The following is a 16,600-nucleotide window of genomic DNA, read 5'->3' as shown; positions in this document are numbered from 1 at the left end:
GTAGGATTGCCTGTGATGGGTTTCAGCTTTATTTTTGACATGTTCCAATCTTGAATGCTTTCCCAGAGAGGTCAGCAGACCTGGTTGGAAATTCCATGTGCATGTCTTACTGCACAGCATGTCTAAACTTGCATATTTTTCATCCATTTTCTTGGATCCCTTAAGTCATCCAGGTACCCTTTCCAGCAGTCTTGTGAACCATGGGAGTGAAGCCCTGACTGATGGATAGGCACTTAGGTGGGAAGCAGAGACCAGTGTTTCCCCTCACTTGCCCAGTGCCACTAGGCACCCTTGGCTTCAGGGCTGGGATCAGCTGGTTTGCCCTCTGATCTTTGGCCCTGGTTTCTGGCTCCTCATAAGCACAGTAAATACTACTGCAGGCTTTCAGGTGAAGTGGGACTAAAATGCATGGTACCAGAGCTGTTGGGTATTGCTCACTGTCTTGTCTTGGAGGACTATTTTCAGCCTGGACTTTGTCTTTATTTCATGTGCCCAGGTAGTTGCCTGTGTGTGGTACAGGAAGGTGCCCACTGAACCACACAGACTGCTGTACTTACACCTGCCCAGTTCTGCAAATCCTATTCTAGATGAAAACATTTTGAAGGTGTGAATTTCTCGTTGTTTGTCCATCCTGGTGGTGGGTCTTCCTGCAGTGGTTCATCCCCTTGGCTTCACTAGGGCTTGCTGATGGGCTCAGTTGGCCTGTGACTGATGATCATGGGGTATTTGCAAATGGTGCCACATTGGCTCTGCTACTTCTCCTTCTCTGTTTACTTAGTTCTTGGCAGCTGGATGTTTGAATGTTTGCTTGACAAACACTTTCCCTAAGTCTCTGATTTCAGAAAGTTTAGTCTGACAAACCCCAATGAATTATCCTGTTCCCTGTTGTCAGTGGTATCTGTCTCCCTTAACCACAATATTTTGTGTGCACTGCAAATTCATATTTTCCCCTTGCTGCAATCAGCATGCCGCTCCCTGTTTGGTTCAGTTACTGAGGCAGCATCCCCAAGATGCTGACATCTGTATTTTACTAATCCAAAAATCCTGGGGCTACCAGGAAGCAGTAGAGATAATAACACTACATACCTGTCTAGCACCTTTCTATGAGAATCTGAAATTATCTGACTCATGTTCATCTCGTTAGTGCTTGTACCAGCTGGAGTTTGCTGTTCCAGTTCTTGCAGCCTGGAAAGCTGAGACACAGGGCATATTTTGTCCAATAGAGGAGGCAATTCCAGAAATGTGGCATCATGACCTCCAAGACTATGAGTTTCTATCCATCTCTGTGTTGTTAATTTGCCTCCAAAAGGGAGAGCGATCGGAGTGGGGTGGTTGGTTTTGAGCAATGCTTTATTTGCAGTGATCCATGGCTGCATTAGGTGTCTCAGTAAATTCCACCCCAAAACAAAAAAGCAATTGCAATATTTCTCCAAGGTAGCTACCTTCCTTGCCCGTGATCAGGGGTCCATAATGTAGTTCTCAGGAAGAAAACTATCTGAATACTGTCTCTTGTTGTCAGTTTGGTGGTTTGGAGTGATGCTGAGGGACAAGTGTTCATGGCAGGCCCAGAGAGGGTAAAGTCCTTACTGTGTTTCAGGGGTGGTAATGAGACTTGTGAAAACATGTCTGCAGGTGTCTGGGTGGTCAGGCTGGGCTGTTAATCCATCCAGCTGCTGGCCTGTTTTGGACAGGGTCCAAGACCAGGTAGGACACTGCTGCTTTTCTTACAGCCTCCAAACACAGCTGAGGACCTTCCAAGCAAACCTGGGCTGGTTTATGGTTTTGGGTGGACACCACAAGCAAACCACGTCAAATCACTGGATTCTGCCCCAAACCAGGCAGAGTGCATAAGTTTCTGTTTCATTTTGCTTGGAGATGATTGGGAGAGGGAGGAAAACCTGCATGGATCCAGTGTTGATGTAAGGCCATAGGTGATCTATTCCTAAGCCTTCCAGTGCCATTCCCATGGCTAGACCAGACAGAAGGCAGGATAATAAAGAATACCTAAGCTAACATCTCCTGGGAGCTTGGGTTTAAGAGGAGGGATATTTTGTCTGAAACCCTTCCAGAAAGGGACAGTTGGGAGGGGGATTAATGCAAATGTGGACCTTCAACATATGTAATCTCAGCCGAGGTGATGGGGCAGTTGGATCAGGGGTTCCTGTGCTGTGGGGCCCTGGAGCATAATGTGCAATGGAAATAGAAACCCTAAGAAAGAAAGAAAGGGGGAGAATTGCGTGCCCTGGCGGGTAAAAGTGCATTTATGTTTCACATATTGCATCAGAACACACTAATTTTTGCCCAGGAGGGAGGTCAAGCACATGCAAAAACAGTCCAGCTTGCTAGGAAAGGGGTGTGGAAGTGTGATGCCACATAGCTCAGGAAACGTGGCTGTAGGACTGTCCCCCCCTCCAGTTCCACGCAGGGCACAAGACCCTGCAGCAGGCATGTGCCAGGGCTTTGTGCTGGAGTCACGCTCTCCCCTTGAGCCCAGGGCACCCCCGGCTCCCCAGTCTGTCCCCCTTCTCCCATTCCCTTCTTCTCTCATGTGCTTTTATTCATTCTGCAAACAGCGTATGCCAAATCCAACTTCACAGCTGGCTCTGCTCCACGTGTTTGTTTTCTATGCCTGCGCGGCGCTCGCCAGCTCCGCTTGCGCCACGGCTCAGAGGTGGAGGCAGCCGGGGGGGGGAAACGGGAGCAGGCTGCTGCTTGCCAAGCCCTTATTTGTTTAAAGCTTAAGCCTGTTTGAGAGAGCCTTTTTGGAGTGAGGGGTAAGTGGCAGGGGTGGGATGCGGGGGAATGGAGAAAGTAAACTGTGTGTCAAGGAAAGCAAACTTTACAGCTGGAATTGCTGCTGATGCTTGTTGTGTGAAAGGCCTAGGGAGGGGCCTTCGGCTCTGATCTGGTGCTTCTGGCGTGGGTTCAAGTGTGAACGGGCAGCAGTGACAAGTGGGGAGCCAGGGGCAGGTCTGTGCGGTGCCCGGTCCTCAGGGGCGCTGCTGCTGCTTGTCAAGCCGGGCTGTGGCACTTACTGGTGTGTCCTAGGAGCTGGCTGGGGCACAGGCAGGTGAGTCTCCCTTCCCAGGCTCTGAGGCAGCAGCATTTTGCCATCCTTTTGTTATGGAGCATCCCCTTGTCGACAGAGAGAAACCTTATGGTGGCCCTGCCCATCTGTGCAGGGCGACCTGAGCTCTTGCTTCATCTCCTGCCGTGTTTGGCTCACTGTCCTCAACAGGACCGTAATTTTTGGAAAGGCATGTTTATTGTTGTGCTGATAAATGGGGCAAATCACATGCAAACACAACCTTTAAAAAAGCCTAAACAATGCAGCCCTCTCCTCTTCATCTCTGGGAAGAGGGGAAATCTGTCACCCACCCTTAGACCCCACTGTGAGTGTGTCCCCCATGATTTTTCACCTCAGGGTGGGCCCCATGGGGTTTTGGAGCAGCGTGGCAGCTGCTGATCATGGCACAAAGTAGGGCTCTGGCTCAGCCCATCTGGATTCTGGCACTCGGCGCTAATCCCTGCACCCCACCTTAGGCATTTGGCACAAGCCAGAGCATTTTCTATGGACAGTCATTTCTGTCCCTTTGTTTTGCTAGCCTTGAGCTTCCTCTTGTGTTTTTTGGAGTAGTGACATGTCTTCCAGGGGAAATTTGTCCCAGCAGAGAGTTCTAGAGGTTTTTGACCTGCTCCCATAACGAAAATTATTATTGTTAGTGAAAAACAATTTAGTGACAGCTACGGAGAGTAAAAACTCCCATTTATTCTCAAATTTAGGAAAGAAAAAAAAAATCTCCAACTTTTAAATACCATCTTCAAAGGACAAGAAAAATGGGCTTGTGCTCTTTTGCATCCCAGCAACAAGTCATTGCTGAAAGGAGTGCAAACTAGAAGGCAGTTTCTCTTTATGGTGGTGATGGGGATGTCTCTAAAGCCAGCCATCTGGGGATTAAACTTTGTATTGACGTTACTGGCAAGTACTTTGTCCTGTCTCTTTTGTGTGCTCTTCTGGATTTTGATGTCAACTGTGTTAAACTGGCCTTGTGCTTGTTAATGCAGTTTCTGGGCCTGCTCCCATTGAAGTCATGGCAAAGATCAGGCTGATTTTGGTGGCAGTAGAATCAAGTCCTCTGCTATAATCCAGGGGATGTGTTGTTTTAGCAGGTATTTCTCCTGTGCCACTGGCTTAGGTTTATGATAAGCTTAGCTAGTTTTTTGCTGCAGCAGTTGTAGGCACCCTTGCTTCCAGTACATACTGGAAGAAGGTTCAGAGCCTAGGAGAGCTACCCAAGTCTTTGCTCTGCCAACAGGAAAATTTCCCCATAGCAGCTTCCCCCAAGGAAGGCTTAACAGTTCACTGGCAGTTTCTGTGAACTTTTCTGGTTTGTGGTTTGGGTTTTTTTAATTCATGTATTTGTTTCACTCTATTACTGTTTCTAATTGGACATGGACAAGATTTTTCTATTGTTCGTAGACAAAGATTATTTGGATTTTTTTTTTTTTTTTTTAGTTTGGTACTTAAAGGTATCCCATGTTTAGGCATATGAAGATGTGGGCTGCTCTTAAAAAGTGTCCATAGCTGCTGTGTCTGGCTTGTGATCTATTCTGTGAGCAAGAGCATCTGAGTCTCATTTTGCAGGTGGCCATAGCTGACAGATACTGAAATGTGCTTGCTCCCCGAGCGCTCCTGCTGTGCTCCATGCAGATGCTGACTGGTGGAGTTTGTCCACCACTCCTCTGTGCTTTGGTTCATGTTATACAGAAAGAGGAGTGTTTCAGCTGGTGGTTACCAGCATGAATGGATGCTGGGATATTTATTGTCTGTCCTGTTGCAAGCTTGACCCCATCACGTGACAGAAACAATGAAATAGAGATGAGTCTTTTCAGGGCAGCTCCATGTCCCACCTTTGCCATGAGTTGTGGTCTTCCTTCCCATTCTTGACCACTACTCTGGCTGCAGGGAGGCTGTAGGGTGATATTAGGTAGCCTAGGGTTTGGGGTTTTCTTAGCGTTACTGTGTCATCAGTGGCAAAGTGGTTCTGGTCAACATCTTGATGTCCTGTAGTCAGGGAGTGGGAGTTGCCTCTGTGTGTTCCCCAAGAGCTGCTGGGGAAGCAATGGAGAGTGAAAGCAGCTTTGGATAAGAGCATCCTGAAAGGAGTGCAAACTAGAAGGCAGTTTCTCTTTATGGTGCTGATGGGGATGTCTCTAAATGTCCATTTTGGACTTTTAGATGTCCATTTTTCCATGGAATTCTCCATGGAAAAATGCTGTTTCACTGAGATGAGGGCATGCTGCAGAAGTCTTAAGCTTTTGTCTCAGAGCAGCAAGGAGTTTCTGGTGGAGAGCAGGAGTGGTTTTCCTGCTATTCTAAACAGGCCACATTTAAATTAAGTGGAAGAGTGTCAGCTGGAGAGAGAGAATTGCTTGAGAGGTGATGGTGTAAGGTGACAGCCCCTGCTCAGAGGAAAACAGGAAAATGACTTGAGCCTGGATGTGCATCTGGCAAGTGAGCTATGGCATTGCCATGTCCTTGCCCTGAAGCAGTGGGGACAAATGCAATGTGAGGAAATCTGCCAAAATCCAACTCCTCTATTTCTTCTTTCTTGACCCTGTCATCTAAATTTAATTTTCGTGCTTTTTATTTTCTGTCACCTTTATTCCACACTTCCCTTTAGTATCTCTGAGGGCTTTTGCCCGGCATCACTTCCCCTACATCTGCCAGGCCTGCCTTCTCTCTGACCTCTCCCTAACCCAAGAGGCAATTAGAATCTCAACATCAGATTTCAAGGTTTGGGGGTTTTTTGTTTGCAAAGGATGAGAAGGGAAAAACAAAAGCAGTGCCCTGAGTAATGTAAACTACCCACAGGCACATCTGTGCCTGTGTGATGACAGCTCCTGGTGGGAACTGCCCATTGCTCCCTGCACCCTCCTCCACTGCAGCTGCTGACTGGGAGGGAACAACCTGAGGCCCAGCTCATGTTGGTGTAGGATTCAGAGTGGTGGAGCCCGGACCAAAGCCAGCTGCATCAGTTGGCACTCGCCACCCATCCTGTGGGTCCCGCTGCATCAGTTGCCAGCAGAGCCATTCCCTGGGCGTTTCTTGTCCAGATGTACATTCTCACTTATTCCCAGCTCTCTCTATTACATGCTTTTCTGCTTTTCCTCTTTGTCCAAAGAGCAAAAAGGTATGGATAGGTAATTTTTTTTTTTAGTGCTTGTATCAAGCATCCTAAAGTAACTAACTCTTCTACCCAATGGTGTGAAGTCTAGAGGACATGGGATTGTTCTTCTGTGTTTAGTACAGCATCTGACTGCATTGACACTGATCTCCAACTTTAATTGTGATGGAATGATAAAGCAAGTGTTGTTTTGATGTGGCAAGAGAAAATGCTTCAGGCAGCAGTACAGTGCACTAAATCCCTTGCTTCTGAGACTGAAGGTGTGTTTTCACATCATACTGGTATCAGTGGGTGACCCCTTTCCTGCTGCCTCCTCTGAAATATTTCTTACAATTAAGATTCAGTGTTGTTCCATAGCAAAGCCTCGAAAAAGCAAGACTTTGTTGCTGCACATCAGCTGAGTTTATAGCAGTTGTGAGGAAAACTGAAAACACTCCAGAGCAAATAACTCATCACAAGTGTGTTACTACACTGATGTGGTTTTCAAGGGGATCCTGACCCTTTCTTTCTGACACCAGCCTTGGCAAGAGAGCAGGTTGAGCTGCACCTCTGTGGGGCCTTGATCTCACACAACCTTGATGGCAGCAATTCTGCTGGTTCTCTGATATTTGAAAATCAAGCTCCTGAATGCAGGGCCTGCGCCCTTCTGTAGGTGCTGCAGACGTACACCCCTTTCAGGATTCCTCAGCTCCCTAAACTGGGACCTTAGCTGCGAGGCGGGAGAGTCTACAGGTGGATCAAGAATGAGAAGGATGGAGAGTGCTCAGGAAAAGCTGGTGTAAAACTGTGGCAGCTCTTCCAGTTTGGGAGTGATTCTGGACTGAAAGGTTTTGATTGGAGACACAGCCTGTCCCCAGCCACGGGGGCAGCTGCTCCAGGGCCCCTTTCTCCCGGCACACACTTGGGAGAAGGAGCCAGAGAGCAGCCAGTAGTTCCAGGCTTGTTGCAGCAACAACATCTGTTTCCTAGGTGCACTTTGTTTCTGAAGAGGCTGAGCAGCACGCTCCATCTGCGCCCTTCTCTTTTTTTTTTTTTTTTTTTTTTTCCCTCTTTGCCGCTTGTGCCGCGTTCGGGGCGGCTCTTAGGGGAGGCAGGCGCTTCCCGGGAGGACCCTGCGCCAGCTCCGTGCCAGCGCTGCCTGTCGGGCTCTTTGCACCCGGAGCAGTATTGTCAGCATCTTGACAGCTGGCCGGCTGCATGCTTATTAGTTACTACTTTCCTCTTGCCCTCCACCTCTCCTTCGCCTCCCTAACCACCTCCACCTTCTCCCTTCCCCCTTCCCGGTCCTGCCCCATCGGCTGGCCGGCCCTTCGGGGAGCCCCCAGCCTCTCCAGATTAGAGCTCTCCAGGGACTTCGTCCTTTTGAAAGGAAGAATGAAGGAGAAAAAAAAAACCAAAACAGAAGGGAAAAAAAAAAGGAGGGGGAGAAGGAGGGGAGGAAAAAAATTTATTAAAAAAAAAAAAGAGAGAGAGAGAGAAAAGAAAGAGGGGGAACAGAAGAATGAAAACAGACCCAAGGGGCAATAGTCCCTCGAGCCATTTCACTGCATTACAATGAATATGGACTCTATTAAGCTCCGTTCTGCCTGTTAGTGTTTCCCAGGGCAACACAGCTCCCATATGGCAAGCATGCAGCAGATTAGGGTAGGCCTCCGGGCTTCATTGAGGGCCCGAGGCTTGACTGGCAGTTGAACCCCATCCTTCCCCCCCCCTCCTCACACTTGACACTGCCTGTGTTTATCTAAAGCAAAAAGGGCCTGGGTGGGAGAAGGGGGCATTTGGGGGGTTATTGTCCCGGGCAATGGGAGAGGGCAGGGAGAGGGGTGGGGGGGTGATGAGGGAGGGAGGTGGGATGGAGGAGAAAAGGGGTGGGGGGGCGAAGCCCCTCATACATATTCAGGAGGCGTCTTGAATGGGCAGAGGAGAAATAAAGCAGATGGAATTCATGTTAAAGAACAGCCACAATCGCCCTCCAAAAACAAGGAGAGAAAAGCGGGCAGCCTTAAAGGAGCGTAGGGAGCAGCGTTTATCCAATTAGCAGGGTTGTCAAATTGAATTTACTCAGAATGGAGGGGGAAGCCGGGGGGGGTGAAAGAGGGAAATTAAGTGTCTAGGGCATGGGGGGAGCATGATATTGAAGAAAGGAGGTGGATTTTCTTTTTTTCTTACGCTTTAGCCTTGTCTTTTCAAGGACTGGAGCTGCTTTCAGGGCACGCCAAGGGGCAGCAAAAGCCAGTGTGTATACTCTGTTTTAGCACAGGGCTCCTCTCCCAGTAACTGTGGAAAAAAGGACGTGTATCCTGTGGCGTAAGGCCATCCTTGCGTCCATGGCCTGCCTGCACTACAGCTGTCCCCAGCTGACAGGTGCTACCACCCTGGGACCACCATGCCACAGGCAGTGCCCAAGGTGAGCCACACCCGCTGCAGTGCCACTGCTGTGGTGACACTGGGGAGCCCGTGGCGGGTGTGAGGGTGGCATTTCTTCTTCAGGCGGCCTCACGCTTGCTGGCTGATGAAATGCCAGCGTGGAGGGGTTTGCTGGGTCTCAGCAAAGTCAGCCTGATCAATGCCAGCTGGAAAGTGGCGCTCAGTTCAGAGGAGCTGTTGGATGGAGAGCTGCCAGAAACTGCAGGCCTTGGGTCCTCAGGGATATGAGCAGAAGTCAGACAGGCTATGAGAAGGCTTTGCATCCTGTTGCTAATTCAAAGCCAGCATGCCCAGTCCTCTCCCTGGTGATGCTGCAGGCTGTTAAGGCAAGAAACTGCTCAGAGAAGTAGCTTCATCTTGAGGAAGACAAAAACGTTACAGAGATGTTTGCATGTTTGGTTTGTTGCTGGTTTGGTTTGCATGAGCAGTTCTGTTCAAGGAAAAGAGATGTTTTCCCTGCAAGTTTAGTTTATTTTTTAAAGAGGTGTCTATTTCTCAGGACTTGCTTGAATCAAAACTGTGGTTCTTTTTAGGGTCACCCAGTTGCAGTTTTTAGGAAAACTCACTGATCTGTGGTGGTTTTTGCCATGCCAGGTTTTATTCTGGATATTTTCTTTCTGACTATGAGCATGAATTTATCCCACACTTTCTCTGTTGTGGCTTTTTGATGGACTCTCTGAGCTCACAAGCAACCACTGAGAGTCTTTTTGCCTAATCACTAAAAAAGGGAGAAGGCAACCCTCTCATACGGTTAGTCAAGGGCTATGTTAAAAGAGCTAATGCACTCTGAAATCAGAAGCTCTCAGTGCTACAAGAGATAAAAACAGGCAAGCTTTTATCCCTCTTTCCACAAACACTGTGCTACCTCCTTGACTTCAAACATAGTGGTGTAATACGGGGTTCTGCCTTTCTGCCCCTCCTGATATGAGCCTTTTCCCATTTGGGATCCTGCCACTCCCTATGGCACCTGCACACCCATCTCCATCAGCTGCCCATGATGTTCTGTGGGAGGGGAGCTTCTGTCCTGCACCAACCTGTCCTTTTCCCAAACCCTTTCAGAGAAAATGAGCCTAACTTATCTGTGTGAAATTAATACTTTGAAATGGGGACAGGGGTTGGGTAAAGGTTAATTTTGCCCTGTGGGATGTTACTGTTTGATGGGTCGGGGAGAAGTCATCAGGGATGTCCAGATTGCTGTCCATGCCCAGGAATCATGCAGGGACTTTGCAGCTGATCTGCTCAAAGATGTCCCCTGGACAGTATTTTTGCAGCTAGAGGATTATAGAGTTGTACAGTGGGATTTTTCAGAGGGGATGGAAAAGATTGAGCATCCAAGAACAGCTTGCTTGATGATACAAGTAATGATTACAAGTAAAATTGGCTCATAATACTGTGTAAGACATTACTTTTTCTGAAAAGCTGAGGTCTCAATGTATGAAACAGAGAGCTGGGAGTTTCACTGTCCCTACTTGACCTGCTGGAAACAGAGAGCAGCTGCAGTGAATTCTCTGGAGTCACCCAGGGTGTCCCCAGCTGGCAGCTGGACTGAAGTTGCGGCAGCCTTTCCCTCAGTGCAGAGCAGTCCTTGCCCCTTCCCACTGTTCATGCCTTGCAGGAAGAAGTTCCCAAGGTCCATCTGAATGACACAACCCCGGACCACTGCCATGTGCGTCGGTGACTCCACACAGCTCCCAGTCTGCCTGGGCATTCCCGCAGCCTTCCCATCCATCCCTGCCTGGGATGTGTGCTGTGGATGCTGCCCGGAGCTGGGGCACAGGCTGGTTCCTATTTGGGAGCCTTGTAAATTACAGGCAATGTGGCAGTAACAAGGGCTGCTTGGCTGGCCCTTGTTAAGCAGAAGGGGTCTTGGGGCTGTGAGCTGCATTTCCTCAGTAAAACCTTCAGTTTCTAATCAGCAAACACCTCTCCTGCGGCCTGTGCTTAATTCAAATCCCTTTTTCCTTTCGAGATTTGTCACCCCCCCCCGCGCTGGCGCGGGCCTTTCTTCCCTTTTATATCTTCGCCTCTGGTTTTCCTTTCTCGCTCCGCTGCCTTTGCAGTGCCCTCCGCCGCCGTGGCACAGCTGCGGCTGCAGGCAGGGGCCTCGCTGGGCTTAGGTGTGTGGTGGGAAGCCGAGCCGACAGATTTTACACCGCCACCACCCCTTCTTGACTGATTAAGCTCTCGTTAATTTTGTTCTCTTAATGGCCCCTCTTTTGATTTACTGGGCTGTCTGAAAGGGACTTAGAGCTCCACCGACAGGAAATTGTTATTTTAACCTGGCAGGAAAGAATTTAAATAAACAAACAATTTTTTTTTCCCTCCCTCTCGAATCTCTTTAAATTACTTTAACTCTTTCTTTTCCTAGATAGCAATTAAGCAGGAGCTGTCAGGAGTGGTGTTATTGGTGGCTGCAGAAGTGCTGGCACTTCACAAGGTACCTGCCTTGGGGAGAGGAGGCAGCAGAGCAGGACCCTGTCATGCAGCAGCCCTGCAGCCCCTGGGTCCACCACCTCTGGAAAGTCAGCTGGGGTGCCTGGGGTCTCCTCCGCTTGCCACCTCTGCCTTCCCACTGCAGTCCACTCTGGTGCTGCTGGCAGGACACGAGGCAGATCGAAAGCTGCCTGATTAATAAAGTTCCTTGCTTTGCACTATTGCAGCCTGCTTAAGGGACAGCATTTTCAAAAGAGGTCAGCTCCCATTTAGGCATCGAAGTAAGTTGGTTGCCTATTCAGGAGTGCTCAGCATGTCAAGAACTGAATGCTTTTGAAAATCTGGCTTCAATTGTAAGAGCTGAGAATTTCAAAATCTGGCCCTGGATCCTAATAGTTCTTTTGGAATTGATGTTTTCATTCATTTTCCTCATTATTTTTATGCTGGCCATTTACTTTTTGTACTTCACTCAGCTGTGAAAGAAATGGCCACATGTCCCTATTTAGAGCTTGTACTCTTGCCTGGAGGTTTGGGGAGGTACCATACATACACTTGTTGCAACACACCTTCTCTCCTCATTCTCTGCTCAATACTGTTCAATCTGCCTAGTGCTGTGGCCAAATTTTTTGAGCTCCCCTCTTTTTTCTCCCCACCTATTGCTGTTCATCTTTTCACAGACCTGGGGGCAGCCAGTTCAGTCACTGCATCGATGTGCCTGGGTGGTCCTAGCTCACGAGGGGTCTCATGCACAGTTCTGTGCCTTTGGCTTTGCCCTTCTGGCCAGAGGCTCTGTGCAACACAGAGCTGCAGGGAGGTCTGGTTGGGAATATCTTTGCCTACCCCCTCACTCAGCCTGGGCTCCAGGGAGCAACTCCTTCCCATCCAACATTTTTCCATCCTGCTGCCAAACCCATCCAGATAGGGGGAATGAGTCAGCTTTGCTCCGTAGGCTTCCAATGCTGAGAAGCCAGACAGTAAGTCCTACCCCAAAATGTTTCTTCTACGTCAGTGAAAGGCTTTCCATCTCCTGTAAACCTTAGGGTGTGAGGTGTTTTTAAGCCTGAACTATCTCAAAGTCTTTTCCAGATGAGTGTAATTAGTCGAACCTTAACTTGTGCATCAGCAGTGGTGCCAACACTGCATGTTGTGGTATGGACAGACCCAGGGCACTTTTACAGCCATCAGCAGTGGTGACTTCCCGTGGTGGCTGTGGCATAATGAAGGGTGCTTTGGTGGCTGTATCACATGGAGAGATAAACTGGAGCAACTCAGATGGGTCTCCAAGTCAATCACTAAAGTATCCTGTGATTGACTTGGAGCTGTCAAGTCACTATGTGCTGGTTGGTGGGGGAAGTTTTGAGACTTCTCAGGTGAGGAGAGTGAGCACCAAGAAGGATGAGGTGTGTGGGATGGAAGTTGCTGTCTTGTCTCTTTGGCACTGGAGGTTACCCACAGAGATTTCCACATGTAACCAGGCTGTGGCCTGCAGTAGCTGGAGTATGGCCTAGTGTTCTCTCTGGATGCCTTCAGGATATGTCCAATGTCTGAGCTCCATCCATGCTCCTGGATGCCTGGAAGCCACCTTGGGCCATGCCAAGCTTGATTTAATTTATTCTGCCACTCAGTAGGGCTTGTCAGGCTTGTCATCTTGGCCTCACAGCCACTCTACCCATGATTCTGTAACTCCTGTAAAGAGCTGCCTTGGGCCAGCCAGTGCACTAGATTCATACTGGCCTGCAAAGGGCCTTGTAAAGATGCTCTTTGTGGCCTTTCCAAAACTCAGCAGCATGTTGCTTTACTTGGTGTTTCTTCCTTTTGAAATTACCAGCTCTGAAGAGGTTTTTCTTTCCTCTTCTCAACTTCATATGTCAGAGCTCTGGGATGTGGGGGCAGGGGGGGAAGGGACAGCTTGTGAGGCTGTCAGAGGGACAGCCCAGTTTGCAGAGAGGCATGCAAGCCAGCCTGCTGGATTCTTGCTGCTACAATGTGCATCTGAGCATGGCTGGCCATGGACATTGTCCTGTGCTGCACTTCGGCACCTTTGCTGTCACCAAAAGCCAAGCAAAGTAATTTGAGAGTATCTTGGTGATATTTCCCCAAATATGTGTGGTTTCCTTGCTAGCAGGAATCAGCCTTGCCTTGAACAACTCACCAAGCGTCTCAGGGGGAGTATGTGTCAGTCCTTACTTCAGGAGTTAGGAGGTTTAATTTTGGGGGTTATGCTTGAAGGAACTTGTGCCCTTGTTTGACTGAGATGGGTATGGAGAACACATGCTCAAGCAGGTGATGGCTCAAGCAGTGACCATGGTGGAAGTAGGAAATACTGCCCTGCAGAGTCAGGTGCTCCTGAGGATGGTGATTGTGGCTAATGAGCTGTTTGCTGCAGGGAGAGCAGGCAGTATAACTGCTCCTTGGGCTGGCTGCCATGGCTGCTTTGGGTTTGCCCTTGGGCTTCTTCCCTGGAGACATGCCACAGGAGCAATTCTGCCGTGCTCTAAGGCTTGCAGGTCATCTTAGTGCTGCAGCTGAAGGGAGCTCAAAATCCTATAGCTGCATTATGATGCCAGTAGAGGGAAATCTCCTCTTGACTTCAGCCTGTTGCCTTTGATTAAAGATGAACTCAGTCTGACGTCTGAGGTGTCTCTTGGGGCGACTGTTGAGGTCTTTAATCCCCCTGACCTGGCTTGTCTGCTTTAGTGTTCATTCACGGGTCTCCAAAGCATCTGCTGCAGTGTGCAGCTCTTCACAGCAACCTGGGTTGTGACAGGTGGCCTTACATTTTTAGTTTTTTGGGGCTAGTTGACACTTTCAAGTATGAACCTGGTGGTTTGTGTAGAGTTAAAATAGGTGGTGTGTTTCAGCTAATCTGAAGTATTTTCATAGGTTGAGTGGACTTGTACTGCTCCTTTACTGTAGTGTTCAAAATAGAATATATTCGAGACATAGCCAAGAAGTGGCAGCAACACTCAGTGGATATCTTCAGTGACACTTTGTTGGAAATGTTTGTGTTTTGCTCCTGGAAGTTGTCCGGTGTGCATCACTGTCACTCACTGTGCCAAGTATGAAATGGGGAAGGAGACTGTGTGTCTGTGTGTGCATGTGTACCGAGGATGGGATGTCTTGGGAGACTCCCAGCTGTGCCTGGGGGAGAGGCTGGAGAAGAGAATTGCTTGCATCAGCATCTGTAGTCTCCTCAGGCCACTGGCTTGGTGAATCTGTGGCAGTTTAAGGATGTTGGTAGAGAAGCCAGGCAGGGCTGGAAAGCAGAGGGAAGCCTGAGGGTTTCATCTATCTCTTGTCATCCACAGGAATCCACTGCCACAAATCCACTGCATCCCCTGAGGCAGCTTATGGGACCCTTCCCTGGGCAGCCCAGATCACAGCGCATGGGATGGCAATGACACGTGGAAGGAAGAGGCCCATGTCCCCCATCCCTTGCCTCGTGCTTGCGGCTGCCAGCTGTTTTGCCAAACTGAGTGAGTGTCTTTTCTTACCCATTCTGGTTTGCCTCAGTGCCGTTTAGCGTAGCCATGCCTCACAGACAAAGAGGTTTCCTCTCTCTGCTGTTCCCTGAGTAGCCTTGACCAAAGGTCCAGGTTCAAACTCTCTTCCAGAGGAGGATACATTTGGAGTCGAACATTTCTCTCAGGCGGTGCCAGGAAGAAATGGGGCTGGGGTTCATCTCTAAAAATTAGGGTGGGTGTATGAGGAGTCCAGGGGATGGCGCAACACAAGGAGAGGCCATTTGGAATGCAAATAGTACAGCACTGCAGCTTTTTCCTCTGTCCATTCTATTGCTGAGTCTCACAGAGCTTTCTTATTCCCGTTTTTTCCCTCTGTGCAGGTGAATCTCTGCAGGTCACAGTGCAACCTGCTTCTATTGTCCAAAAGCTTGGAGGCCCAGTCAGCCTGGGGTGTGTGGTGGACCCCCCCCGAGTGAATCTCACCTGGAGACTGAACGGGAAGGAGCTGGCTGGATCAGACGAGGTGCTGGGTATCCATGTGGAGCGAGGGAAGCTCATCATCACGGCTCTCAACAACCACACTGTGGGGCGCTACCAGTGCATTGCTCGTGTGCCTGAAGGAGTCATTGCCAGTGTCCCTGCAGTGGTCACCTTAGCTAGTGAGTAGCTTCAGTTCTCTGACAGCCCCTGCTTTGCTTGGGCCATCGCTCACACATCTCGAGAGGCTCATCCATTCTTGCTTGCTCGTGCTGGCATCAAGGGATGACTCCTTTGGCATACGCCCTTTTGTAGCATTTTTGATCGTGGACTGGCTGCCGTGGTGTGGCCCAGTCAGACCCAAACTATCCTCCTCCTGTGTGGTAGGCTGCAGATCTGTCCTTCAGGGAGAAGTTTTTGCACAACCAGGGAATGCCTGAGCTGTGGGGTTTGCTTTCCTGACAGGCTGCCTCCTCTGGTTCCTGACTTATTGATGGAGTTTATAAATAGTACCTGCTGGAGCTGATGGCCCAACTGCTGCTGGGGCTGCTGCCAGCACAGGGTCAGTGTGCGCTAAGTTTTACTGCCTTCTTGAGACACAACTCTGAGCAAGGGACTTTGCTCCTATCCCTGAGTTTACGTGCTCCTCACTGGTGCCCTCTGGCATTGGGAGACGTGTGCATGGCCAGAGGTGTCTTAGGTGGGCAATTTTTCTTACAAGCACCTGGTTTTGGCCAGATGTTGTATGTATTTGGCCAGAGGGGATTGTATCTGGATGCATGTGAGAAAGAGCAGTGGAGAGCTCCACCTTCTCAGAAATCCACAGTGTTTGGTGGAGCAAGTGTGTGCAGAGGAGGCTGCCATTGCCTTGCAGTGACAGTCCCTGAGTGTAGAAAGGGCTTCATGTTTCCCAGCAAAAGGGAGTTTGGGGCTAAGTCTTAAGAAAATGAAGACGTGAAGATGTTTGTGCAAAGTGGGGCCTGGCTTTGCTTTAAAGCCAAGAACTATTGGCTTGTCACTGATACATTAATCAGGAGTGAAATGTTTAGGCCAGGCAGGGTGGGAGGAGGAGGAGGAGGAGGCCAGGGAAAGCAAGGAGAGAGTTGCTGAACTCTGAGGCAGGGTGGGAGGGGGTTGTCACAGGGCCGAATCTGTTGGGGGATTTGGCCTGAGCCCCATGCTGAGATTAAGTTTCGGAGAACACATTCCAGAGCAGAAAGGGGGCTGTGTGTGCTGGTGGCCTGATAGAGAGAAGGAGAGGAGGGGAGGGGTGGATGGGATTACCAAGGACATGGTTTGAATTTAGGAGAGTAGGGTGTGCACAGCTCCTCAGCCTGATCAGCTCCTGCTTAGGCGATCCCCTTTTCTTTTTTCATTTGCATCCCAGCCCACTACCACCAGCTCTATCTCCTGGGAAAAGTATGTCTGACCTGACTTCTTTAGTGGTGAATGGGGGACAGGTCCTAAGGCACCAGAAGGCCCCACAATGTCCTTCAGGACGAATCAAAAGCCTCTGAGTAGTGCATCAGCCCTCTCCAGGAGCCAAATCACCTTTGCCTAGCGTGTGCAAAAGAGAAGGACTTGGCCATTGCTGTGTCCCTGTCGTGGCAA

The 16,600-nt window shown here is 49.4% G+C and overlaps 1 protein-coding gene across 2 annotated transcripts in view; it reads left to right on the top strand.

Moving 5' to 3' along the window:
• BOC (BOC cell adhesion associated, oncogene regulated) overlaps positions 1–16,600 on the top strand; it is a 54,239-nt gene that overhangs the window by 16,712 nt on the left and 20,927 nt on the right. For both annotated transcript variants that reach the window (XM_030961359.1, XM_030961350.1), the window contains exons 2-3: positions 14,357–14,524; positions 14,893–15,171. In XM_030961359.1, coding sequence (XP_030817219.1) covers positions 14,440–14,524; positions 14,893–15,171 — 364 coding nt within the window. In that variant the 5' untranslated portion in view covers positions 14,357–14,439. The remainder of the gene's footprint in view (positions 1–14,356; positions 14,525–14,892; positions 15,172–16,600) is intronic.

Source organism: Camarhynchus parvulus, chromosome 1, assembly GCF_901933205.1.
Source record: "Camarhynchus parvulus chromosome 1, STF_HiC, whole genome shotgun sequence".
Taxonomy (NCBI): Eukaryota; Metazoa; Chordata; class Aves; order Passeriformes; family Thraupidae; genus Camarhynchus; species Camarhynchus parvulus.
The sequence above is the reverse complement of the archived record's forward strand: the minus strand, read 5'-3'. Positions and strand labels throughout refer to the sequence as shown.